Source organism: Cydia amplana, chromosome 10 (genome assembly GCF_948474715.1).
Source record: "Cydia amplana chromosome 10, ilCydAmpl1.1, whole genome shotgun sequence".
Classification (NCBI taxonomy): Eukaryota; Metazoa; Arthropoda; class Insecta; order Lepidoptera; family Tortricidae; genus Cydia; species Cydia amplana.
The window spans coordinates 13,583,194-13,607,613 of NC_086078.1; the positions used below are offsets into that span (position 1 = coordinate 13,583,194).

Genomic DNA, 24,420 nt, shown 5'->3' on the forward strand with positions numbered 1-24,420 from the left:
GGGGTTCCCCATACTTCGAACTGAAACTCAAAAATTTTTTTTTCATCAAACCCATACGTGTGGGGTATCTATGGATAGGTCTTCAAAAATGATAATGAGGTTTCTAATATAATTTTTTTTTAAACTGAATAGTTTGCGCGAGAGACACTTCCAAAGTGGTAAAATGTGTGTCCCCCCCCCCCTGTAACTTCTAAAATAAGAGAATGATAAAACTAAAAAAAATATATGATGTACATTACCATGTAAACTTCCACCGAAAATTGGTTTGAACGAGATCTAGTAAGTAGTTTTTTTATATACGTCATAAATCGCCTAAATACGGAACCCTTCATGGGCGAGTCCGACTCGCACTTGGCCGCTTTTTTTTGACAGATTATATAGGCATCGAACGAACAGACCCATCCGGCACTCAGCTACGATTGATAATTGTTTAAAAAAATATTTTAAACGGCTATTAAATTAAGTAATAACCTAATAACTATAAAATGAAATATTTTTAACCATAAAGAAAAAAAAATATTACGGTCTAACAATAGGTACACTGACAGTCAATAGGAGATACTTGTGCAGTCATCATCATCATCTTCCTCGCTTTGTCCCGGCATTTTGCCACGGCTCATGGGAGCCTGGGGCCGCTTTGCAACTAATCCCAAGAATTGGCGTCGGTACTAGTTTTTACGAAAACGACTGCCTTCTGACCTTCCAACCCAGAGGGTAAACTAAACCTTATTGGGATTAGTCCGGATTCCTCACGATGTTTTCCTTCACCGAAAAGCGACTGGTAAATATATAATAATACTTATTTCGTACATATAAGTCATTGGTGCGAGCCGGGGAATGAAAGTCGCACGCTCGTACCGCTAGGCCACCAGCACTTGTACTTGTGCAACGCTACATAAATGATAATTTGCTGCAGGATTTTACCAAAATTCCCAACGAAGTAATATACACCACCACCGACGACGAAACCAATAATATAGAACCAGAAGCAGAATTTGAAAAAAGACTTTTTGAATTTGGTGAAACATCTTTCTCGGAAACTGCACCCACTAAAACAGAGAAAAATTAATTGGTTATATTGGTTAGAAGGGTTAGAAGCAAAGAAAATTTGAAATAGGACCGGATTGTCAAAGTAAATTATGTAGCCACAGTAAATATACTGCCATCTTTCGACAGAAGATTAAAACTGTTAGAAAGCCATTTGACTGTGATCCTTATTCTTTCACTGATATGTGTTAATTTGTTAAATATCAAAAATTAACGCCATCTACTCGAGACTAGGCCAAAGGTATGGTGCAATCTTTTCGAGCGATGGCAATTGCTTCACGTATACGTATGGGCATGAAGGTCGTGTTTACATATTTATGTCAATTTATCCGTGTCGATATTTAATACATTGACTGTACTAGAGTATTTGTCAGGTACACCCAAATTGGATTCAGTTCTAACTGACTTTCCTGGAAATGGATAAAAGAAGATATTACTTTTAGGTGTCTATCTTTTGTTTGCTTTACGGCAGGTATCTAGGAAGGGCGCTAACATTTAGATAAATATGTTTGCGTATCGTCAAAGTTAACATTTTAGACACTTACCAATCACCCGGATCCATATGTAAAAACACGCTATACGTCTCGTCCCCTTGATTTATCTTTATACTTTTGTCGCCCATCCCGTACTTTTTGTTTAAGGCCTCTTGTAAGTAATCGCATTTTCTAAAAGCCTTCTTTCGTGCCTTCTCATACTTCCTTTGAGCCCTTAAATTATTTTTCTCAAACTTCCTCTGTTGCCTTTCCAGGCTCCTTACAAATTTCTTACGTTTACGTTCTTCCTTTATTATTTTTTTGTAGCATATACATTTGTCTGTGTCGAATGGTGGTTTGATCTTGGGAGGTTTTACAGGAGGGATAGAGGGTGGTGGTGTAGGTGTGCCTGCCGGGGTTGCTTGCTTCTTTTTTCTTCCTCCCTTCCTCCCTCTTGGTTCATCATCATCATCATCGTCGTCGTCATCATCATCATATGCTATTCTTTTCTCCGATGCCTCTATCCTCTTTACTAAAGCCTTTTGGAACTGGATATTTCTCGCATGCCGCTCTCTTTCTTCATCTACTAGTTTGTCTATACACGTGCAGGCCCTTTGAGGCCTTAATTTATTTGCACATTTCGCAGGTTCCACAGAAAATTCGGCTTTACCCGAGGTCGATAACATCCTACAAAAATTAAGTGAGTAAATAATTCTAGAATGTTGAAATACCTAAGTACTTATTTATTATATAAATATTGTTTACGTACCGTTCACTTTTTTCCATTTCAGACATTTCTGCAGATATTCAATTACCTACGCTAATTATGAACATACAACCCGTTATTGGTCTGATCTTCTAGAGGGAATGCGTAAGTTAATTTCATTCTCTGGAGGATTTCTTTTATATCCTTTACAATTCATTAAGTTTCTGTAGGTATTTAAAAAGCTTTTCGTCTTTTCATTATTTTGTCGTCTTTAATCAGGCCAAATACTACAAAGTAAGGCACAAGCCTTACTTTGTAGTATTTGAGCATCTAATGTTTTCATTTAGTGCTTGAACAACAACTGCTTACAAAAACCGTTAGTTAAAATATTAGTACAAGTGTACAAGCAGCTAGGTTAATAGATATGCATGCAGGAACTTATAAATTGTGAACCTAGAGAAATCTAGGTTGATTCTGGTTTGATTTGTCTTCTTTATTGATGTTGTATAATAAATAAGATGTCAGGAACTACTACGAATTTTTTATTTTTACTCAAATCTAAAAGTTACTTTATTTACGTCACTCTGTGTCACATGCATGTCACGTGTTATGTCATTTGCGACCATAGCCATAGTCAACAAACCAGTCGATTTGTTAACTTCACAAAGTTTTTAAAGTTCCGACGCAGATTGTAATGCTGCTTTTCCACTGAGGTGGACATGTGCGGATATCCATATTATTAGGTATCTCTTCTCCACTCGCTAGATTAAAACGTATGGATGAATTCCTGTATATTTCCTCTCAGTGGAAAGTTAGCCAGCCTCACGTTTGTTTGACCGTCCGTTACTTTCGTATGTAAAAAGTATCTAAAAAGACATATCGGCGCTACTTTGAATAAATCTCGTATCTCGAACTGCTACTCAGAGTTAAAACGCAGGAACTCTGTGTGCATCCTATACATAGTTACCACCAAAGAGGAAAGTAAGTTAGTTACCACCATGCATCCACCATGTTACCACATTTTTCTTTCGATTGACAGAACAAGATACGATTTTTTTTTTCAAAGTACGTAGTCCTTAGTCACGATAGTATGATAATGAAATTTCGACTGTAGGTACCTATATTCCCTGTCTCTATGTTTACCAATTACAAGAAAAAATATATTGCCGTCAAATTCTTAAAACACATTCTCGAGACTTAAAAGCACAAGAAGCCAATATTACGTTCTTCTATTTCCAAATAAAATGTTTTTGTTTAATGTAAAGTATTATTTTCATAAAAGACAAACCACAACATTTAATGTGAGACAACGTTAATCGAACAACTTGAACAATTATACTGAAACTAAAATTTTCTAAATATTTGACATCACTTGGCTTCTGGCACACTTCAGGCTAAAGCCATGTTAGGACGTAGGTAACAATGGCGAAGATGATGAATCCGATAATATAGAACCAGACGCAGAACACAAAGAAACATTTCTTGCATTTTGTAGCACATCTGTCTCGTGCATGGCAACCGCTGAAACAAAAATAACATGTTGAATAGCCTCAACATTAAACTCATGATCATGCCTTTTTTCGACACCATTTGATAGAAAAAAATGTAGACAGCTGTGACCAGTTGTAACCCGTCATATAGAACTTCGTTCTACTTTATTATTCATGGAAATAAGGCACAAAAATAATCTCACCATTCAGCTGGATCCATATGTATGAACACGCTAAAAGTCTCTTCAGCTTTATCCACAACACCATCTTTGTTTCTTTTAAGGTATCCCCTTTCCATGGCGAGTTGCGTATTCTCACATTTTTTGTATGCTTTCTGTCGATCTTTTTCGTATTTCTTTTGAGCTCTTATACTTCGTCTTTCAAATCTCCTTTGTTCTCTTTCCATTATCTTTACAAATGTTTTTCGTTTTCGTTCTTCTATTCTTATTTTTCCTGAGCACCTGCATTTTTTCTCTTTGAATACATCTTGAGCTTCAGGGAATCCAGCCGCAACTTGTTCACTTTTTACTGCAGGTTTAGCAGAAGTATGAGCTTCCTTCTTTCTCTTTCGTTTTCGTCCTCCTCGGCTGCTAGGTGAACCATCATCATCATCGTCGTCCAAATAATCATCAAGCGTGAGTCTCCTTTCGGAAGCCTCCAATCTCTTTACTAAAGCCTTTTGAAAAGCGACATTCCACTCTTGATTTTCTCTTTCTTCTTGTATTAGTTTGTCTATGCCTAAGCAAGGCTTCTGACGTTCTAGTTCTTTTCCAGGGCGTCGGGGTGGTTCCAAAACAAAATCGCATTCACCGCAAGTCGACAGTGACCTGAAAAAACAATAGTGTGTCAAATAGGTAGAAGAAGATAGCGACCGCGAGGAAGACGAGAAAGTAATATACTAACAACAATAATCTGAATTGACATTATTATTATTTTAGTTATTTATTACACAAAAGTTACAAATTTTTGTTAAGGACAAAGCTCCACAAACAAACCTACATTTGTTACCACAAAACACAAAACTACTTAGGTTGTAGATACGTCTTTTCAATCTAATACCTTTAAACGAACAATTCTTGCATATTTATTTATTTATTTATTTATATATGTATATTTCAATGATCTCGGAAACGGCTCTAACGATTGCGATGAAATTTGGTATATGGGGGTTTTCGGGGGCGAATCTAGCTAGGTCTTATCTCTGGGTAAACGCAAATTTTTGAGTTTTTATATGTTTTCCGAGGAAAGCTCGGTCTCCCAGATATTAATATTTATGGACGATGGTATGTTTTAACCAACATTATACACAAATCGTATCTATGGTTCGATATTTATCTCTAGTCTCTACTATAACAATAAGAGGTGAATACCATCTACGTGTATCCATTATGGCGAATCCAGCAATCGACTATTGTTATCGCGAAAGCGATTAATCAGAACGCAAGTCAAAGTAACTTGACTCGAAAACTTGAGGTTCTAGAAAAGAGAAGTATATAAGTAACAACAATTATGCATTTTATGCAGTAGGAGTAGGTATATTATGAGATTTATGAGTACCTATGTACAATGCGTCTCTTCACTTTCATTAACATTTATTTTTAGACGAACTTCTAAAACTCTTAAGTAGAAGAACAACAAAATAGAAGCTCTCATTTCGACTTTCGTTTTTTATGTAGGTAAATATGTATGTTTGTTTCGCCTGTTCTTCCGTAGCGTCAAAACTGCTGAAACATAGGCTACGTTTTTAACTAAGTAATGTTTAAATACGCTAGTAATAATAGTTCAATGTTTACAAAGCAAAATATCAAAAGCCGGCGTTACCTTTATGCTGACATGCAGCTTACTCGACTATTTTTTCTTCTCTTCATGCTTTTTGAGTGTTTTAAAAAATCTTTTACTCTTTTTACGACTGATGCCTTTGCACTATGGAAACCTTAGTGAAGTTGGGATAAACATTAATTTTGATGTGGATTCTTTTTAGTTTTTGCTACATTGAATTTTAAATGTATTTTTGGTTATTTTCTAAAGCCTAAAGTTTATTTATATAGAAGTTTCTGTCATTCGTGTCAGTTTTACCTATGTCATACTCATATGTTATTGTCAGTTGTCAGATGGTAGGTTCAGTATCAGTAGAAAAGTTCTGCCTAAAAAAATGTGCATAGGTATATACTTGGTCAAACCAATTTGTCAGTCAGTATTAAGCATCAGGAAAACTATACTCATCCTTTTTTTTGGGTGCTATAGTACTAGTTAAGTGTAAGACAAAGATAGTAGGTATGATTATATCTATGAAATGAGACATTCCTTTGACAAATAGTTCCTGACAAAGGAAGGTTTGGAAAAGGAAGGAGGAAGGATGTTAGAAGCTAACTCTTGTACGTACCGATTTGGCAAGCGAAATACAGTCAGCAGCAGAAGTTGCTAAGCCGGCGAGGTGTTCAAAATTACCTTAATAAGGTCGCGTCAAGATTATTTTGAACATGTGGCCCGTTTAGCAACTTCTGCTGCTGACTGTACTAGTATTAGCGTTTTTTTTTGTTGTCCCCCTACACTTTTTTTCAAATTTGGGATTTTTTATGTTATTTCTACTCAGAATCACGAGCTCTTTCTATCCTAATAGGAGAAAAGAAGTGTCCTAAGGTTTTTATTTCCATTCCGTCACCATTTTTATAGACTTTGTATGGCGGTCGCGGAATGGAAAGATCGAAAAATGTATGGAAATTTTGGGACACTTTTTTTCTCCTATTAGGATAGAAGGAGCTCGTGATTCGGAGTAGAAATAGGTAACATAAAAAATCCCAAATTTGAAAAAAAAAGTGTAGGGGACAACAAAAAGAAAAAAACGCCCATAAACGTAAATTTCCTAAAAAGAACATGACGCAAATCAAACTTTGTCGCTGCAGTTAATAGCAACGGCTTGGCCACGATATTGAGCGACTTGCGACGGTGACAGCGACAACTATAAGTGGGAACGAAAAGTCCGATCGCTGTGAGTTCCAACCGATGGTTATCGCTGCCGCCGTCGCAAGTCACTCAATATCGCGGCCGACGGACGGGACGGACAGATATCCGCGGGTGGACGGCTTACCTATTATTCTATTATACATGTCCAGGGGCGTATTTACCCTAGGGCCAAGGGGGCCATGGCCCGGGGCGGCAGGCCGCAGGGGGGCGGCGAAGCCGCCCCCTCGCGGCTTTTTCTGGGCGCCTTTTATAATCAAACTTAGCTATATTTTTTATTATATTTTAATTGACATTTAAATTAATAAACAAACGAACGATTCAAACCAATTGCTTAAAATATCTACCAACAAGTACCTAAATTAAGCAACATTTTCGTTCAAGAAGTTTTAGTACGGCGTGATCAGTTGTTAGCCGAGTTGAGGAAGCGCAAAACGTCATACGACGTAGTGACGGCCAATTTTGTCTTCTTAGGTAAATTAGACACAATGTCTGAGGCAGAAGTCAGGAGTGCCGTAAACCTTCAAACAGTATACCCGTTAGATCTCGCGGTAGACCTACAAGACGAATGTGTTTTATTAAAACATTTTCTGACCGCCTACGAAAATAAAATGAGCTTAAGGCAACTAAGCTTACTCATAAAAAATAAGGACATTCTACATATGAGAAGCATTCCCATATGTAGAAATTGCATTGCGCATTTTTCTTTGCACCGCAGTGACTAATTAATTGCAGTGCAGAACGATCATTTTCTGCACTCAAAAGAATAAAAAATTATCTACGTTCCAGGGTCGCCCGCCGCACCGCAAAATTTAGCGCGCTGCATAGTAAAAAATAAAATTCGACTACCAGTTGTTTGATCAGACATGGATCCCTTCATAGCGATAGCGGTTCGCCAAAACACGCTGCAAATGGTGTTAAAGGTTTGAAAATCGGTACGATTGATCTTTAGGACATTTGAAACAATTTGACCCGAAGCACCAACAAATAAAAAAAAACGAGAGGGGTTATGACGTCATCTTTTTTTGTATAGAATAAAAAAAATATATTTAGAAACCTATCGTGTGTGGTATTAAACGAAAGGTCTTTCTGAGCTGATTCCAAAAATATATCACATCATTACATTTGAGTATTTTTTTTTTAATTATAATAAAAATAATTTTCAAGACATACCAAGTTTGAGCTTCTCCAGATACAATACCGTTAATTTTTTTTTTGTAAAATATACCTCAAATTATACCTAATATGAGGATATTTCTAAACATTTTTTTAATTCCATACAAAAAAAGATGACGTCCTCATCATCTTTTTTTTATTTGTTGGTGCTTCGGGTCAAATTGTTTCAAATGTCCTAAAGATCAATCGTACCGATTTTCATAGCTTTAACATCATTTGCAGCATTTTACTGAATTTCTCGGTGTACCGCCAGCGCTATCACACGTGTTCTGCTCTTGCTGTTGTTAAGAGGGCGTAGAAATAAAAAACAATTGAAAAGAAAAAATTAGGTGAACCCATATCTTCGTATAATGAATGAAGATGGAAATCATTTGAAAAGAAAATACGAGGCGTTGAAGATGACTGAAAATAAATGTTATAACTATTTTCGAATGTCTGTGCCGTGTTTTGAAGAATTTTTAAGCAAAATATCACCTCGCCAATAGCAAGAGCAGAACACGTGTGAAGGGATTCATGTCTGATCAAACACTGGTATTCGAATTTTTATTCTTTACTATGCAGCGCGGCATCGCACGCGGCGACGCATGCCGCTCGGCGCCACCGCGCGCGGCGCCGCGCACCGCTTTGAGGCGCCGCCGGGCGGCACCGCTAAATTTTGCGGTGCGGCGGCGGCGTCGCACCGCTGACATGTGGTCGGGCCCTATCAGCGAAGAGCGCCTGAATATCTTAGCTCTTCTTAATATAGAAGCTGAGCTGACAAACGTTTTAAATTACGACAGCGTCATTGATGATTTTGTCAACCAATTTGTACATAGGAAAACAATGTACATTTTGTAAATGCCTATGTGAATAAATGGTAAATGTTTAGTTTTTTTTATTTCACACCCCAAAGGTACTTGTTGCAGGCTTTTTTTTTCTTAAATAAAATACTTTATCGTCATTGATGAAGGGGGGCGGCAAATCAAAATGGCCCGGGGCGCCAAATTTGTAAATACGCCCCTGTACATGTCGGGTTGGGAGTGTGGGAGTATGAATTTTAATACAAAAGTAAAACTTAGTCTTAGTATCTTAGTCAATTTTATTATTGGAGTCACAAAAAATACAGAATGAAATCAAATGTGCACTTGTTTTACTCATCACTGGGTTGCAGTAAATATTGGAATGAAAGTCAATACACAGGCCACAACTGTCCCAAATAAAATACAGCAGATAAAACATCGAAAGCATAAGTTCCGCGATTGACGACAACGTCTCCTCCTCCATCTTTGGAGCTTTCTTCTTTTTTTCTTGCGGCATTTGCTGAAATAAATTAAATAATCAAACTATTTAACCTTTTGGGCGCCAATAACCGATATATACGCACTGCAGGTCCAACGCCAAAGACGCAATCGGTCATAGACCAGAGAGCAAGATAGACCTAGGTGCATATGCATAAAGTTCAATTTCAGTTTTGACACTTCGATGACGTGGCGTCTGAGAGACAGCTTTTGTGTTTGACACGGCGTCGAAAAGGTTAAACACGTCTCATGTCTAATCAATGAAATTCAAAGAGGGGAAGAACTGGCCGCGTAGCCAACATGCCAATCGCTCACGCTCCGTAGCGAACGAAACGCAGCTATCATTGTCACACTAATATGGATGCGCGATAGAGAGACACAAATCGATTCGATGGTGAAGCGATAGCCTGGGTCTGCTGGTTTTGCTTTCCATTGGTCCGCGTTAGGGCCGATTATAGACTAGGAATACTCTAGACGGAGTTTAGAGCAACTATTTCATGAAACCGATGCTGCCAAAAATACTGGGGTGCGGGGGACGAGGTGTGCGGGTCCTGTGCCGTGATTGGTCCGTTCAAAGACACGGACGTCACACAAAGACACTTTGACTCGAAAATGGAGTAAAACTACCGTATATTTGTGGCAGAGGGGGTAGCGCTGCTATGCTCAATCTGGAGGATATCTTGTCTGTGGGGCCGATACAGACGGACTGCAACCCGACTGCAATTTGTATTGGAACTTGCACGCCGCCTGCACGCCAACTGAAACGTCGGTGTAGTTCTCATACAAGTTGCAATAGGGTATTTAACCTATTCGACGCCGTGTCAAACACAAAAGCTGTCACGCTGACGCCACGTCACCGAAGTGTCAAAACTGAAATTGAACTTTATGCATATGCACGTAGGTCTATGTTGCTCTGTGATATGTGACCGATTAATCGGTCTTTGGCGTTGAACCTACGGTGCGGATATATCGGTCATTGGCGTCTAAAAGGTTAACTATTAGTCAAATCAATTTCTCCTATTAAAATTGGAAACAGCGTATTGGGCTACATTACGTAATGACCGTGTAGAATTTATAAATAGCAAAATAGTGTGTAGCGCAGGTGGTAATGTCTGTCGGGCTATGTGGAGCGTCATCTCGTCAGAGACATGCCGGCGCAGTAGCAGCAGGAGCGGACCCCTGGACGTGCTCGTGAGCCGTGCGCCGGGCGACTGCGAGGCTGCGCGCGCCGCGGCCGCCGCCACCCAGCTTAACCACTACTACACTCACACGAACAATGACTCGCGCCCGTGCATAGATGATGCACTCGCATATCTCGACAGATATCTGCCACAGGTACCATCTGCTTTCTTATTTAAACCGTTCACTCTTGAGGAAATGGTGAAAACATGTAAGGTCGTTAAACGTAAACAATCTAAGGACATCCATGATATGACGACCTATGTCATTGATCTTCTCCCGCCGAATGTCATATCCTTACTGCTTTTTATATTTAATAAATGTGTTAACGCGGGGGTGTACCCCGACACGTTAAAGTTAGTTAAAGTTCAGCCTATCTATAAGGGAAAGGGTGAAATGCATATACCTAAATTCTATAGGCCGATATCCCTTATACCTACAATATCCAAGGTCTTTGAGCGCCTATTAAGTACGCGGATGATGCATCATATTATATCAAATAATCTTTTGAATAGCCAGCAGTATGCCTACCAGACAGGTCGTTCGACGACTGATGCGGCGCGCGATGTGGTCGCGCGAGTGATGGTGCATCTCGAGGGCGGGCGGCAGGTCGCAGCGATATTCTGCGACCTTTCGCGCGCCTTTGAGATGATCGACCACTCATTGCTCCTCTCGAAATTGGCACGCTACGGCTTCGAGGGCAACTTTCTCAACACGATTGCCTCTTTTCTCAGCAATCGACAGCAAAGCACCGTTGTTCTTGGCGTGAAGTCAAACCTCGAACCCGTAGGGGCTTGTGCGGTACCGCAAGGATCGATGATGGGCAATAACCTTTTTTTGATACTAGTTAACGATATTATGACGGCGTGCCCTGAGCCTGAATATATTATGTTCGCAGATGACACGTGCATAATAGTTAACGCAGATAATTTTGACAACCTAAAAATAAAAACGAATAAAGTAATTAATAACATTGCCAAGTGGTTCTCGTCAAACGGCATGCTACTTAATATTGATAAAACAAATATTATGCATTTTCAACTTCGTAAAATTGGTATATGTCCACTAGATATAGTCGTAAACAATGTAAAACTCCCCCAGGTTGAGCAAGCAAAATATCTGGGTTTTACTATAGACTCGGGACTAACCTGGACCCCCCATATAGATGTGGTCTCTGACAGGCTAGCGTCAGCGTGCTTCGCCCTTGGCAGACTCGCGCCATCCCTAACGCCTCAAAACCTCAGAATAGCATACTATGGGTACTTCCACTCAATTTTAACTCAAGGTGTAGAACTATGGGCTACTGCAGCTGAATGTGATAGACTATTTAGATTACAAAAACGTGCCCTAAGGATAATCTCAAAGAAACCCTATGATTATCCAGCTAAGTCATTATTCATAGAACACAAAATACTTACGCTACCATGTGTTTACATACTAACAGCCTGCAAATATGTAAGGTCTAATCTGGGGCTATATACAACTCGTGGGCAGAACCACGGCCGCAACACGCGCGGCGAGCACCTTCTGCTAGTCCCGCGCTGCCGACTGGCCAAGGTGCGGAAATCACTCGGTGTCATGGGTGTAAAAATTTATAACACACTTCCGAAAGAGGTCATTAACTCAGCTAGTGAGGCAATATTTGTAAGTAGACTTAAGAAAATGTTAATTGGTTTGGCTTGTTACACTATAAGTGAATTTATGTTGAGAACTGCCGATGTCCAAAAATGATATTATTTAATTTAGTGATAAATTGATAATTATGTATATAGCTTTGTGACGTGTAAAATTATTTATGATTTTATAAATAAATATCTCAATCTCAATCTCAATCTTTTTTCGAACTGTCAAAACGATTTTCCTGCTATGGAATTTATATGAAACTCTAGTACCTATGTGACTTCACAATCAAATGACCCACTCTTTGTAGTTTTATACGGGTTTTAAAATATAAATTGTGTCTAAAAATAGCTGTATATTACCTTTGTCTATTGTTACCGCACCTGTCCCCTGTTATTCAAATTAACTCCAATTGGGGGGGGGGATTTTAAGTCTTCTCGAGGCAGAGGTGTAGGGTTGGAGCAAGGTTGGAGCCGGTGTAGCTTTATTTGACGTTCATAAGCGCATTGTAATATGCCTACTTGAATAAATTATCTGTTATCTTATCTTTTCTTAACTTAATTACGTTAACTTAGGTACTCACCAGCATCTCGGCCGTTTATCTTTTGAGGAAGACCGTTTACACCACCGGTTCCATTTGGCACAATTACTACAACAGCAGTCTTCTCTACCTGTGCACATAGGCCCGCCACAGTCGCCACATATGCTTAGGTTAGAACTGGAACACGTGACTTTGGATGGCGAACACTTACGTTTTCGACATGTAAATTTTTTTATACTTTTAAATACCTTGCAAGCTGATGTACGGGAAGAGCAACAAGGAAGAGTACAAGTAGATTGGTCGATGTAAGGACAAGGGGCACATTTAGGTTGCACCGGGCATTGATCAGAGCTACATACAGGTTGCTTCTTGTGACCACAAGGGATATTACAGACAGGTTTCTCCGTGCAAGTATAAGTGGTACATGCAGGTTGCTTCTTGCAAGGATAAAGGGTGGATACGCATTGCTTCGCCGTTTGAATGCAAGGAGCTTTGCAACTTGGACGCGTTGTACGGCAAGCTGATTTACGGGAAGGGAAACATGGAAGAGTACATGTAGATTGGTCGATGTAAGGACAAGGGGCACATTTAGGTTGCACCACGCATTGATCAGAGCTACATACAGGTTGCTCCTTTTGACGACAAGGGATATTACAGACAGGTTTCTCCGTGCAAGTATAAGTGGTACATACAGGTTGCCCCTTGCAAGGATAAAGGGCGCATACAGGTTTCTTCTTACAAGGATAAGGTGGACATGCGGGTTGTCCCGAACAAGAATAAGAGGTACATGCAGGTTGCTCCTTGCAAGGATAAAGGGTGGATACGCATTGCTTCGCTGTTTGAATGCAAGGAGCTTTGCAACTTGGAGGCGTATGTAAGTCGGAGTTAATGTCATGGGACGAACGTCGAGAAGAAGTTGCAGCTCTCTTTAGGGCGCTAAGTTGCTTTTGTCGCCTGCATTGTTCATTCTCAAGTTTCTTTATGCATTCCTGGTGCCTATTATTATATTCCGATCTTTCCGCTATTTCGAGGGAAAATGATACTTTCTTGCCCAATGAATTCTTTGAAGTCTTCCATTGTAACTTATATTTATCTAATTTTAAAAGCGAGCGCAAGACATTTTTTGTGCTGGACCAACGTTTTTCATCAGTCATGGCAACTCTTGCATTGGATGAATACGTTACTAGTTCTATTTGTGTGTGCTGTCGTCATGATTTGGACTTAGAACTGAATAAAATTGAACAAAAACATTACTGTTGGTTTAACTTCATGTTTGATTAGATTATGTCATTACGCTCTTTGACATTTTACCTTACATTGACAAGTTTAACGTAAGTTTCCCGATGTTCTTCTTAGGCTCCAAAGAGTAGTATAATATACATTAGGCTCCCAATACACGTCCGGAATGTCTCTCTGAATTTTTAATCTGAATTGAGATCCTCAGAATGTCATACTATGTCTATTTTTGAAGTGAAAACTTCTTTAGCGGCGCTGTGCACTTTTTGTGATGGGGAAAAAATGTTAAACTCGCCAGAGCGTAAGACGTAAGATGTCATTGAATTTTCACTTCTGTCGGCACTCCCGGAGTGCAACCCGTTGTTTTTTTTTATTCGGTAGACTAAAATGACATTACATATTATGAAATGTTATTTTATGTTCAGTTATGAAATGTCATTTTAGTCTACCGAATAAAAAATAGACTTTATATTATAATATTTTTCAAACTCGAAGGGTACCTGTCATTTCAATACAATTTTGCGAGATTTGGCGTTTTTAGGTTAAGTACGTAGGTACTCATGTAGTAGGTATAAAAGTGGGTAAAAATTAAAAGTGCAAACACAAACGATAGTCGCTTTGTTTACACCTCCTATTGACGTTATCTTTTGATCAATAAGATTAATAACAAAATCTTTATTGAATAAGTACACTTATTTTATTACATAGGTAATTAGGTGTAATTCACACTTAAGCACATTAATGTAGAAAGGTTTACAGAACTGCTTTGATCAAAGCAGTTCTGTAAACACGACCTTTTGTAAACACGACTGAGTACAATAAGCATCAGAAGTTACCAAACAATAATATATAACTTCTAAACTTAAAGTTACACTTCGCTATACATATAGGTACCTACAGTCGCTATCAGATCACCATCCGAGAGATATATCGGAGCGGCTGAGGTGCCATACCTGAAAGTGCATTTTAAACTTGATTGAGCCGCTACGATGTATCTGCTAGTCACAGCGCACTGGCGCATTCGGTAGGATGCGCCACGATATTCAATGAATCGCACTCAAGGGCCAAATGGGAGTGCTATAGCTAATAAAACTGCAAGTGCAATGACGACAAGACAGCAACATGGGCGGAGTTTTTTTAACAACCGTTTTTTGCAGACGCTGAAACAAAATTAACATATTTTGAAGTGGAAAACGAACAGGAGCCCGATTCTGAATTTACTATTTGTTGTGGTTTTGATCTTGTTATGATACGACATTTCGCCGCTATACTTACTCAACCTCGTATCTGCAACGCTCATTTGATGACAAAAACACCCGTATTCCGAATGAAAGAAAAGCGACATTTCCATCAAATGATTGTTGCAGATATGAGGTTGAGTAAGTATAGCGACGATTTACGATCTCGCATGCAGAAAACGCGGGTGACGTCAATAAAAAATTGTTATATCAGAATCGGTTTTCATATTTGATCAGATCTTAAGTATGTTGTTTTCGAAAGTCCGAAAGTTCGAAAGTTAATCCTTTGACTGCCGAAGACGGGCTACAGCCAAATATCAATCTCCGTGCTTTCCGACAAAGTTCAAAGAAAAATGCGAATTGTTTACAATCAAAGAGTAATTGCGATCCTTGGTGGTTTCCATTACCTACCTTATCCCTGCAGCTAATAAAAGTGAACCAAGCCAAGGTCATACAAATAAATTCAAGTTGCCACCTATCATTAATTTTTGCCGAACTTACCATTTCTTCGCAACTATAACTTTCGATGGAGTACGGAAAACACGACATTTCCTCCTGTCCTTTGGATCCCATTTATTAACGGCTTTCTTAAGAGCAGATAATTGCCTCTTTCGTTTGTTTTGTAACTTTTTCAATTCTTTTTGGAACTGCTTTTCTTCCTTATTACGACGCTTTTCTTGTTGTTTCATATCTCTTCTAATTTGGTTCACATATCGTAGCTCTTTTTTTTGGCATAGATGTACTGAGCAGCAGTCCATTCTGAAAATATGGCTAGCAAGATGATTGTACGGTTATGTGGTAAATACAGTTTACGTATCATTTAGGAAATATCGGTTAGCGAATTTGTGCCACATATATTACAGTAGAACTATGTTCCTAACACAGCACAGGCTATTGTGCAGATAAGTTCTACTGCTTTCTTTATTTGACCTTTATTTCATAATGTTTGATGTGTTCTCTGTACCAAAAGTATGTATCCGGATTAAATAAAATGCCTGAGTATTGAAATTTGTTATTGAAATGCACTGTCAAACCTTAAACTGTCACGTGAAGTAATCACATCATAATCATAGAGTAGGTACGTATAGGTGGTGATTTGATATTGATCATAGAGTAGGTACAGTCAGCAGCAAAAGTTGCTAAGCGGGCCAGGTGTTCAAAATGATCTTGACGCGACTTTATTGTTAAGAGAATACACTTTGCACAGTCAAATAGTCCCTTTTTGGTATTGAAAAACTGTGGCATGGTGTATGGTGGGTGCCCGTATTGCGCGATGTCTTTCATTTTCAATAGGCTCAAAGAGCGTTGCTCGAATCAGGGCTTAACACACATGTTTGGCCCATTCACGCGATGCGCGACGCTTCCCGTTCCAATAGTGTGCCGGAGGCTCAAGATTGGAGTGCAATAATAAATAAGCACTCAACGGAAAAGCAAAAATCTAATTTATTTAATGTGATAAAACTACTTTATTACTATAATTTTACGGTTTAGACTCACAACAGTTTAAATTCGATTACTTTATTACTACTTTACTTTATGCACTATAGATCGCAAATGCGACGATGACGCCAAACACGGCGCAGGACATCAGACTGCAACAATGCATGAGGAAGCAACGTTGGCGTTGTTTGCATCCACTGTAAACAAAAAAATACTTAAAACCAACTTGTTATCAGTGGTAATTAGTGGGAATTTTTTTCCCACCTTTTACCACTGGTAACTACTGGGAAAAATAATTCCCAGTAGTTACCACCAACTCGGTTTGGTGGTAACTACTGGGAATTTTTATTCCCAGTAGTTACCACCAAAATTTTGTTAGAGTTAAATACTGATAAAAACGGTATAAAAATAGTATAGTATAAATATAGAGTGATTTAATAAATAATTATAAGTCGATTAGTGTTTTAGTAAACTGCCTTAAAAGTGACCAAAAATATTGAAACGGTTTTTTAACCGGTACTAGTACAAAAACTATAATATATGTAAGGATAAATTTATTAATCCATTTAGATTATTTTTCAAGTGATTTTATTAGGTAATTCAAAATAACTCTATATTTATACTATACTATTTATACTGTTTTTATTAGTATTTAGTCTTACAAAATTTTGGTGGTAACTACTGGGAATTATTTTTCCCAGTAGTTACCAGTGGTAAAAGGTGGGAAAAAAAATCCCAGTAGTTACCACTGGTAACAACTTGCTGGTAACTAGTGGGAATAACCCAATAAACACCTACACTGTATTTAAATTGGAAACCGGGCTCCTGCCATTTTATATGAATCATCGTGTAGGAACCGATATCAGGGCATTTCTATTTAAAGTTGTACCCTTGAGTTTTTCGCATGTCCCCTTGCATTTTTTGCGATTTACTCTTAAGACGAATTTTTTAACTGGACAAATGATGTTTTTTATTGAAATATATTATATGGACACATCATTTATTAAGTTTAATGCCCAATAAATGACTTTTTTCTTACTTAAAATCAGGTTTTTAGATATGATAAAATCACCCCGTAGTACTGTCCCCTTCACCGACTTCAACTTTTGGTGGACTTTTACACATATTTTTTCTATGAAGGCAACACCAAGTAATGCATTCCTGGCATAGTTTAAATGTTGAAAAATGTGTAATTGATGAAAAACAGCTTTAAAAACATCAATAATAGGGTCTAAATTCGATAAAACCGTTGTCCCGCCGAAATCGCGAATCGGACATAGTCCGGGTTGGTTACGCAGTTTTCGCCAAGTAGCGAAATATTTTTTACCAACATTTTAGGTTTTATTTTATCCTGGCAAACCTGTGACCACAGATAAAGCTTATTTAAACGTTAAATTTGATTTGAAACGGTCATAATCGCGACCATCGTGACCTGCTGTTGTTGACATGTAATTTTACTCAATATTTTGTCCGTTTTGTTCAAGAGTTTATGCAGCTTAAACCTTAAGTAACTGAAATACTGTTTATATTAAATAAAACTATGTCTCATACAGTTATTTGTCAAGTAAATAAGTTGCATATTGTGGTTAGTTTTGTATTATTTTGAATATATTTAATTCTGGCCCAGACAAATCGTTACGTCCGTTTGGTAACAATTTGAAGCGTAACATATAGCCGGACTAGAAAAATGTAACCAAACGGACACGGTAAAGTCGCACGCACATTGAGTATATGTAGTTTTTACCGTGACTTTGTCTGTACTTATTTAATTCATGTGCAATTAATAAGTAATATTTTATGAAGTAATATTCAGTTTTTTATGTTTAAAACTCTATCTACTGATTTTAGTACATATATTGTAGTCCTTTTTTTATTCACTGAGTATTTGTGTAAATTTTTGATTATTGTGATCTCGTCTTTACTTTATCCATTAAGTTACATGGGTGTCCATTTGGAAATGTCCCCTTGTTTTCAAAAGTATTTTTATTGTTTATTTAATATTTAAAAGCTAAAATATTTTTTTTTTGACAATAATCACATGTTTTGATAATTCTAATGATTGTTATTCGTCATATGGCTTTAATACCAATAACTATTTAATAAACCTAAAAATAAGGTACGATTTGGGGTCACCTCGTAACCAAACCACCTAAAGTTCCCTTTTATGAAAAATGTTGGTTCTTAATCGGTCAATGATGATTGTTTTTAGTTTGTTTATTAACAATTCTAAGCTTTGAACATAAAAACATTTGCTTCAAGTATGTCGTTTATTTACTATATCAAAAACCATTTGTAACCAAACGGACCACAAAAAACCTCCCTCATCCTATTAAATATTAATTTTAACTGGTTTATCCTAAAAATATGACGATTCTCTTTGGTGTTTGGTAAACTAGAATATATTTACTCATAGAATTACATGAAAAAGTACCAAATAATGCAAAATATATTTTCAACTCATCAATTGAGTCATGGTACAACTTTAAATAGAAATGCCCATCAGCAGAACTTTCTTGAGTGGCCGCTTACAACGTGATGTTCAATACTTTCTACTGATACTTACCACTGGTTTACCTTAACAATGCGAGGATTCGTGTTTTTTCTCAAAGACATTCTTAAAGCTTGAAGTTTCTTAGCACTTTTATCTTGCAATTCTTTTAATTCCTGTTTATATTTGTTTTCTTCCTCTGTATCTCTCTTTTCTTTTTGCGCTGCTTGTTTCTGTAGTTTTTTTGCATACTTTATTTGCCACTTACGGAATTTCTCATAAGAAGTGCAATCCATTCTGGTGACTAACACATACAAATATGTCTTCTACAGAAAGCTAAGGAGACAAATTTAAATAGTATTGAGGTATGTATTGAGTTATATGTACATTATGAGCATATTGGCGAAAGGAGCTGCTAGGATTAGGATACTTTGGATTAGGATATATATACTTTAATTAATTTTATACGAATTTGATCTTTTTTGTCTGTTAGTCTGTAAGTCTTTACTTCATAACCTGGTCATTTACTTGTGTTTGTTTACTAAATATCTGTCAGACTAGATATAGACACTTTCTCAAATCTTGTTCCACAATAAATAATTAAAGTAAAACGTTTGTTAAGCGACGAGTGCGACGAGTCTGCATTCATAATATACTGGGTGAACCAAATCTTGTCAGTAAATAGGAACAAAAAAACTATACTCTTCCTTTTCTTTTGGGTGCTAGTACTAATGTTAGACAAAGATAGTATGATTCTCTCTGTCTATGTTTGAAATCAAACATACCTTTGCCACACTATATAATAATATACAGGTTGCTTCCCCACGACTCGTTAACTTGTAATAACTGGGAGACCGAGCGTTGCTCGGAAAACATACAAAAACGCATTTTCCCAGAGATAAAACCTAACCTAATCGATTTTTCGCCCCCGAAAACCGCCATATGGCAAATTTCCCCGGAGATCCCCGAAATATATATACATATAAATAAATAAATATACAAGAATTGGTCGTTTAAAGTTATAACACAAGATAATTTAATCCAAATGGGTTTAGTATAATTTGACACTGTCAGCAGTTACATAGTCTGTCTTAGAACAAAGTGAGGGGATGTTATTAAAAGCTTCAGATCAAAGAAATGTTCCATTACCCTTGGAGGATATAATCAAACGGAGACGCCATGTCTGTAGAAAACAGTCTGCCGATTTTTGCGGGGGAGGGGAACGTCAAATGTATGCGTAACGTAAAAATAGCCATGTCAGATAAACGTCAGTCCATACATTGTGTATAACCGTTGGCCGCCTATTTTCGACAGAGGGGAAAGCCTGTTAATGGCTACTCCGTTTAGTTGTATCCTCCAAGCCATTACCACACTTTGTCCTCCACGCCACGCTAATGCCAATCAGAGTTACCTTGGTCCGACTTAGTTTTATAAGTGTTGCCATTATTAATCATTTCGCCGGTGTTAGCCGGAAAAAATTTTAGATAACGAAAGTTGAGACCACATTCAGATGACGAGGCCGGAAAATGCTTTTTAGCGATGTTTGATGCAACAGAGTGACAGGTACTTAATAGATCTCTAATTCCAGCGAAAATAATAAATGGTAGGTGAACGGGCCTGTGAGAAAGACGATTAAAATAAAATACATATTAACATGTACACGTTTATTTAAAGAATAAAATGAATATGGTGGCAGCAACAAGTATGACTGCACACACGGTTAGTAAATAGCAACAGTAACGATAGCAGACTTGTGTGAGTTGCTTCCGAAGTGAGCATGATTTGGTGCCACATTCACTGAAATCAAAAGAATATTAATTTTGTAAATCTGTGCTCAGTTAACTGTTTCGACCAGTTTCAAGATGACCCATTAAATCAGACAATTATCGCTTCCATGTTAGCTTATATGAAAGAGCAACCGCTAATTTAAGTTGCTTCCACGTTTATGAGCGGGACATGTAAATCTAGGGGACAACATACTCGTACTAATGAAGTATAGGTATCACGGTGTAGAATTAAATAGCGTATTCCATCGGCGGTATCGGTAGTGCAAAGTTAGATCTGAAACTCCGATGTGCACTTAATTCTCTATGCTACTTAGGTACTACCGCGTTCACTTTCACCTATTGAGTTGAATTTCGTTAACCTACCAAGGTTTTCTTTTGACATCAAGCCCCAGTTGTTCAGGTTTCACAAATATACTTATGATATTCGACGTATCTTGTCGTCTGTCGAGAATGGGATCGTTGCTTTTGTATGTATTTTCAAAACCACTACAGCAGCAAGGGTAAAATGGATCCCCTGAATCGCCGGGAGGTGCTCCCACTAAGCTTGGGTTACCAGACAAGTCGCCTGTACCAACCAACTCATCTTCTAGCTTCGATATATACACTTTTTCCAGTTGGTTTAACTTATTCTGCCGTTCTCTTTCGAATTTTGCTAATTGTTTTTCATATTTGTTCAATGCCTTTTCGTTTGCCTTTTCACATTTTTTTTCTTCCTTTGATAGTTGTCTTTGATACCGCTCAGTTTGTTTGGTTGGTTGGCATCCTGGGCAAGGGTCGGGCATTCTGAGTGATGTCTCAGAATGACCATAAAACGATAAATTTTGTATTTACTCCTAAATAATAGTATGTTTGTTTAATGTGAAGTTTATAACATTGACAATGTGTTGACAATGTATCATCAAAACGTCAGAATCAATGCAAAACCTTCTTAACATTTGTTTTATCAGTGAGGTTATCTCAAAAGTGGATTTAAAGAGTTTGTATGGGGCCCAATACATTCCACGACTCTTCTCTTTCCGAACAGACTCTATCTAAAATATGTTCAATGCACCGTGCATGTGTCGTATATATCTAAGTACCGGCATTTCTGAGCAACATGATAGTTCCGATATTTTCGATTGCGTTTCTGGTGGCATTAGAAGCGTTCTTAATTACTCTATAGGATAATTATACTTACATAATAATTTATATAAATAAAACATAGGTACCTACTGTCGTAACCTTGCTCGAGCGAGGCTCGAGTAGTTGATAAGATGCTTATTGAACCAATAAACTGAGTGTTTCTTCAAGATTACTTCCGTCTTTTATTAAAACCAGTATCTAAAGCAGGAATCGTATTCTGATCGTTATTTGTCAGGAAAAACTGTACGGTCAAGATTAACTCAATACATAAATTTTCACCTTCATTAAAACTACTTTTAGATTTAAAACTTCGAAGTTGACAGAAAAGTTTATCAGGTCGACAGGAAATTTTTCGCTAAAATGCAAGCTGCATTGAGATTTCGACACACTACCTTCCACAGCGTTCTACATACAGCGTTCCACAACTTTTGTGAAAGTTCTTTGAACGAAATGGAATAAAGTTTAGAATTTTGCTTTTCAAATGAAAATCTAGTAAAATAATAAAAGTATATATTATTGTGTTCTACAAAATATCACATCATCATCTAAAGACAGATGACTGGTACGTGCATAAATAACATGAACAAATACTATACGTACATTAGTGTGATTTATGATCACATATTTAAAAGAGGCGTAGGAAACGACTTTGCAAGAACTGCTTTATTTAGTCTTAATTAACAGCGCGTAAGTACCAAATATTTTTTTTCGAGCGGCAATTTATTTGCTTACCTTTGTCACAGTTCAGGCGTCGCGTCAGTGGGTGCGCTGTTTTGAATAAAAACAAAGTATTGATTCATTGCGTGCTGAATTATTTTTTAAGGAATAAAAAAGGCGTGTATTTTTGATAAAACATATGAAAGTATGTTCATTAGGGGCTACTTATACCTACATACCCTTAGAATGTTTGGTCTGCACTATATACAGGCAGTAGCCTGTAGCATTTTACAGGCTTGCTACAAAGGAGACGCCAAATGTTTTGGGGCCAGGGACGGATCCATATTGGTTCAGAAAATGGTGAAAGGGCACTTTTGTGGTGGACCTGGCATACTCGTACCTTGGGAAAGAAGGAAAACTGTGTACGCCACTGAACTGTAAAAAACTAAAGTAGGTACAGTCTGTTCGGAAAGATAAGAGTCGTGGAATGTATTGGGCCCCATACATTCCACGACTCTTCTCTTTCCGCACAGACTCTATGTTTCCAGAATAGACTCGTTTGTATGCTTGATCCAAGCGGAAATGTGGTTGACTTTTATTTTATTACTATGTTTTCCCGAAGACATTTCGAGAAGGCTAACTTAAAGTAAGTTATTTTATTTTTACATATTCTGGGTCCTGAGAGTGCTCGCTGAAGACAAAAAAGTAGTATAACCGAACGAAGGTCCTCTATACCAGTAAAATAGGTACTGCATTATGCTGCATATTACATCTTATTAGGTAGGTATAAATTGCCTTTAGTACAAGTAAGTGATAACTTTTCTTATCTTAGGGTTTCATATCCAAATGGCAAAAACAGAACACTTATCCATAGTTTCGTCATGTCCGACTGTCCGTTTTATCCAAATTTAGTGTGTTGTATGAACCGCTTCAAAATAGTATTTGTAGCTAAATTCTATAACTTTTAAACAAAAATGAACCTATTTCACAGAATAGTTTTAAATGCTATCACTATATGGTTTTCATCAGCAGCTCCAGCTCCACTTTACCTAATGTAATGATATCTTCCGAGATTAAATCCATGACTATAAAAAAAGATACCTATATGAAAGGAATTAAGATTGAGGTGGCGATTTAGCTAACTTGTTCTGTGGGGCTAAGATGGCCGGCTCTTTATCATTTGTCACCATGGCTGTCACGTTCTAACAAATATGTAAGTGCGAAAGTGACGCATAGCATGACAGGTGATAAAAATGCGACCATGATAGCTGGTCTGATTATATTTTTCTCAATTAATGAAGTATCCTGTTTTATTGATCACTTGTTCACGGTTATTATCGATATTAATATCAGCATATCGATAACCGATGACTCTACTTCCCAACAGTGTAGTTTGTTACTTACATCATCAGGGTGAACCATTCATCTGAGTAGTATTAATTTCGAGTCGGAATAGGAAAATGAATATCGACAAGGTAGGTTTTTATTTTTTAATACATACAATACTTTTGTACAATAATCTTATGATATGAATTAACTTAAGTTTTCTAGTATCTTGGAAATTATTACAGTCTATTAAAACTTAACTGGGTACACTTTGAACCGCGTGTATTTGAAAGTACGCGAAAATCATGGTATATTATGCCTATATATTATCACTAATAGCTAGCGATATATGTACAGACGGACGTGTCCGTCAGATCTGTCTGGCGGACAAATCTGTCAATGTGTCGCAGGTATTAGACACAGATATGTATAGATAAGAAGCCTAGGTTATGCCTATCACTGAAATAATCGTGCCTTCAAGTAATATTTTTAATAAGAATTTCATATTTTTTTGATTCTTTTGTTCACAGCCGCTCCGATTCGGTGTTTCACTGCTTAGTGCACTTCAGCATCCTCACGTAAGTAGCATAAAATTGTTAGTTTGTAGGTCAAATATTATACCAGATAATTACCTACTACCGAATGAAGAGTTTTTT

The 24,420-nt window shown here is 37.5% G+C and overlaps 3 protein-coding genes and 1 long non-coding RNA gene across 4 annotated transcripts in view; 1 reads left to right on the top strand and 3 right to left on the bottom strand.

Moving 5' to 3' along the window:
• Positions 1-3,588: 3,588 nt before the first annotated feature.
• Positions 3,589-5,103, bottom strand: LOC134651629 (uncharacterized). The gene is made up of 3 exons (XM_063506728.1): positions 5,087-5,103; positions 3,920-4,543; positions 3,589-3,747 (listed from the first exon to the last, which is right to left on the bottom strand). The coding sequence occupies exons 1-3, from the start codon at positions 5,101-5,103 to the stop codon at positions 3,621-3,623; spliced, it is 768 nt and encodes a 255-aa protein (XP_063362798.1). The 3' UTR covers positions 3,589-3,620.
• Positions 5,104-8,913: 3,810 nt separating this feature from the next.
• LOC134651512 (uncharacterized) lies at positions 8,914-12,543 on the bottom strand. Its single transcript, XR_010097118.1, has 2 exons — positions 12,513-12,543; positions 8,914-9,152 (listed from the first exon to the last, which is right to left on the bottom strand). It is a non-coding gene; the product is annotated as an uncharacterized LOC134651512 (long non-coding RNA).
• A 7,984-nt stretch (positions 12,544-20,527) lies between these two features.
• LOC134651443 (uncharacterized) lies at positions 20,528-21,441 on the bottom strand. The gene is made up of 2 exons (XM_063506550.1): positions 21,023-21,441; positions 20,528-20,669 (listed from the first exon to the last, which is right to left on the bottom strand). The coding sequence occupies exons 1-2, from the start codon at positions 21,439-21,441 to the stop codon at positions 20,537-20,539; spliced, it is 552 nt and encodes a 183-aa protein (XP_063362620.1). The 3' UTR covers positions 20,528-20,536.
• A 2,442-nt stretch (positions 21,442-23,883) lies between these two features.
• LOC134651324 (delta-1-pyrroline-5-carboxylate synthase) overlaps positions 23,884-24,420 on the top strand; it is a 54,408-nt gene continuing 53,871 nt past the window's right edge. The window contains exons 1-2 of the mRNA XM_063506393.1: positions 23,884-23,913; positions 24,295-24,342. Coding sequence (XP_063362463.1) covers positions 23,899-23,913; positions 24,295-24,342 — 63 coding nt within the window. The 5' untranslated portion in view covers positions 23,884-23,898. The remainder of the gene's footprint in view (positions 23,914-24,294; positions 24,343-24,420) is intronic.

Bases quoted from the DNA above. Each gene is read 5' to 3' on its own strand.
- LOC134651443 (XM_063506550.1), bottom strand. From the start codon at position 21,441: ATGCCCGACCCTTGCCCAGGATGCCAACCAACCAAACAAACTGAGCGG. The intron at 20,670-21,022 runs GTAGGTTAACGA...TTTTGATTTCAG, and splicing joins GATGTCAAAAGAAAACCTTG to TGAATGTGGCACCAAATCAT.
- LOC134651629 (XM_063506728.1), bottom strand. The intron at 3,748-3,919 runs GTGAGATTATTT...TTTTTGTTTCAG, and splicing joins CATATGGATCCAGCTGAATG to CGGTTGCCATGCACGAGACA.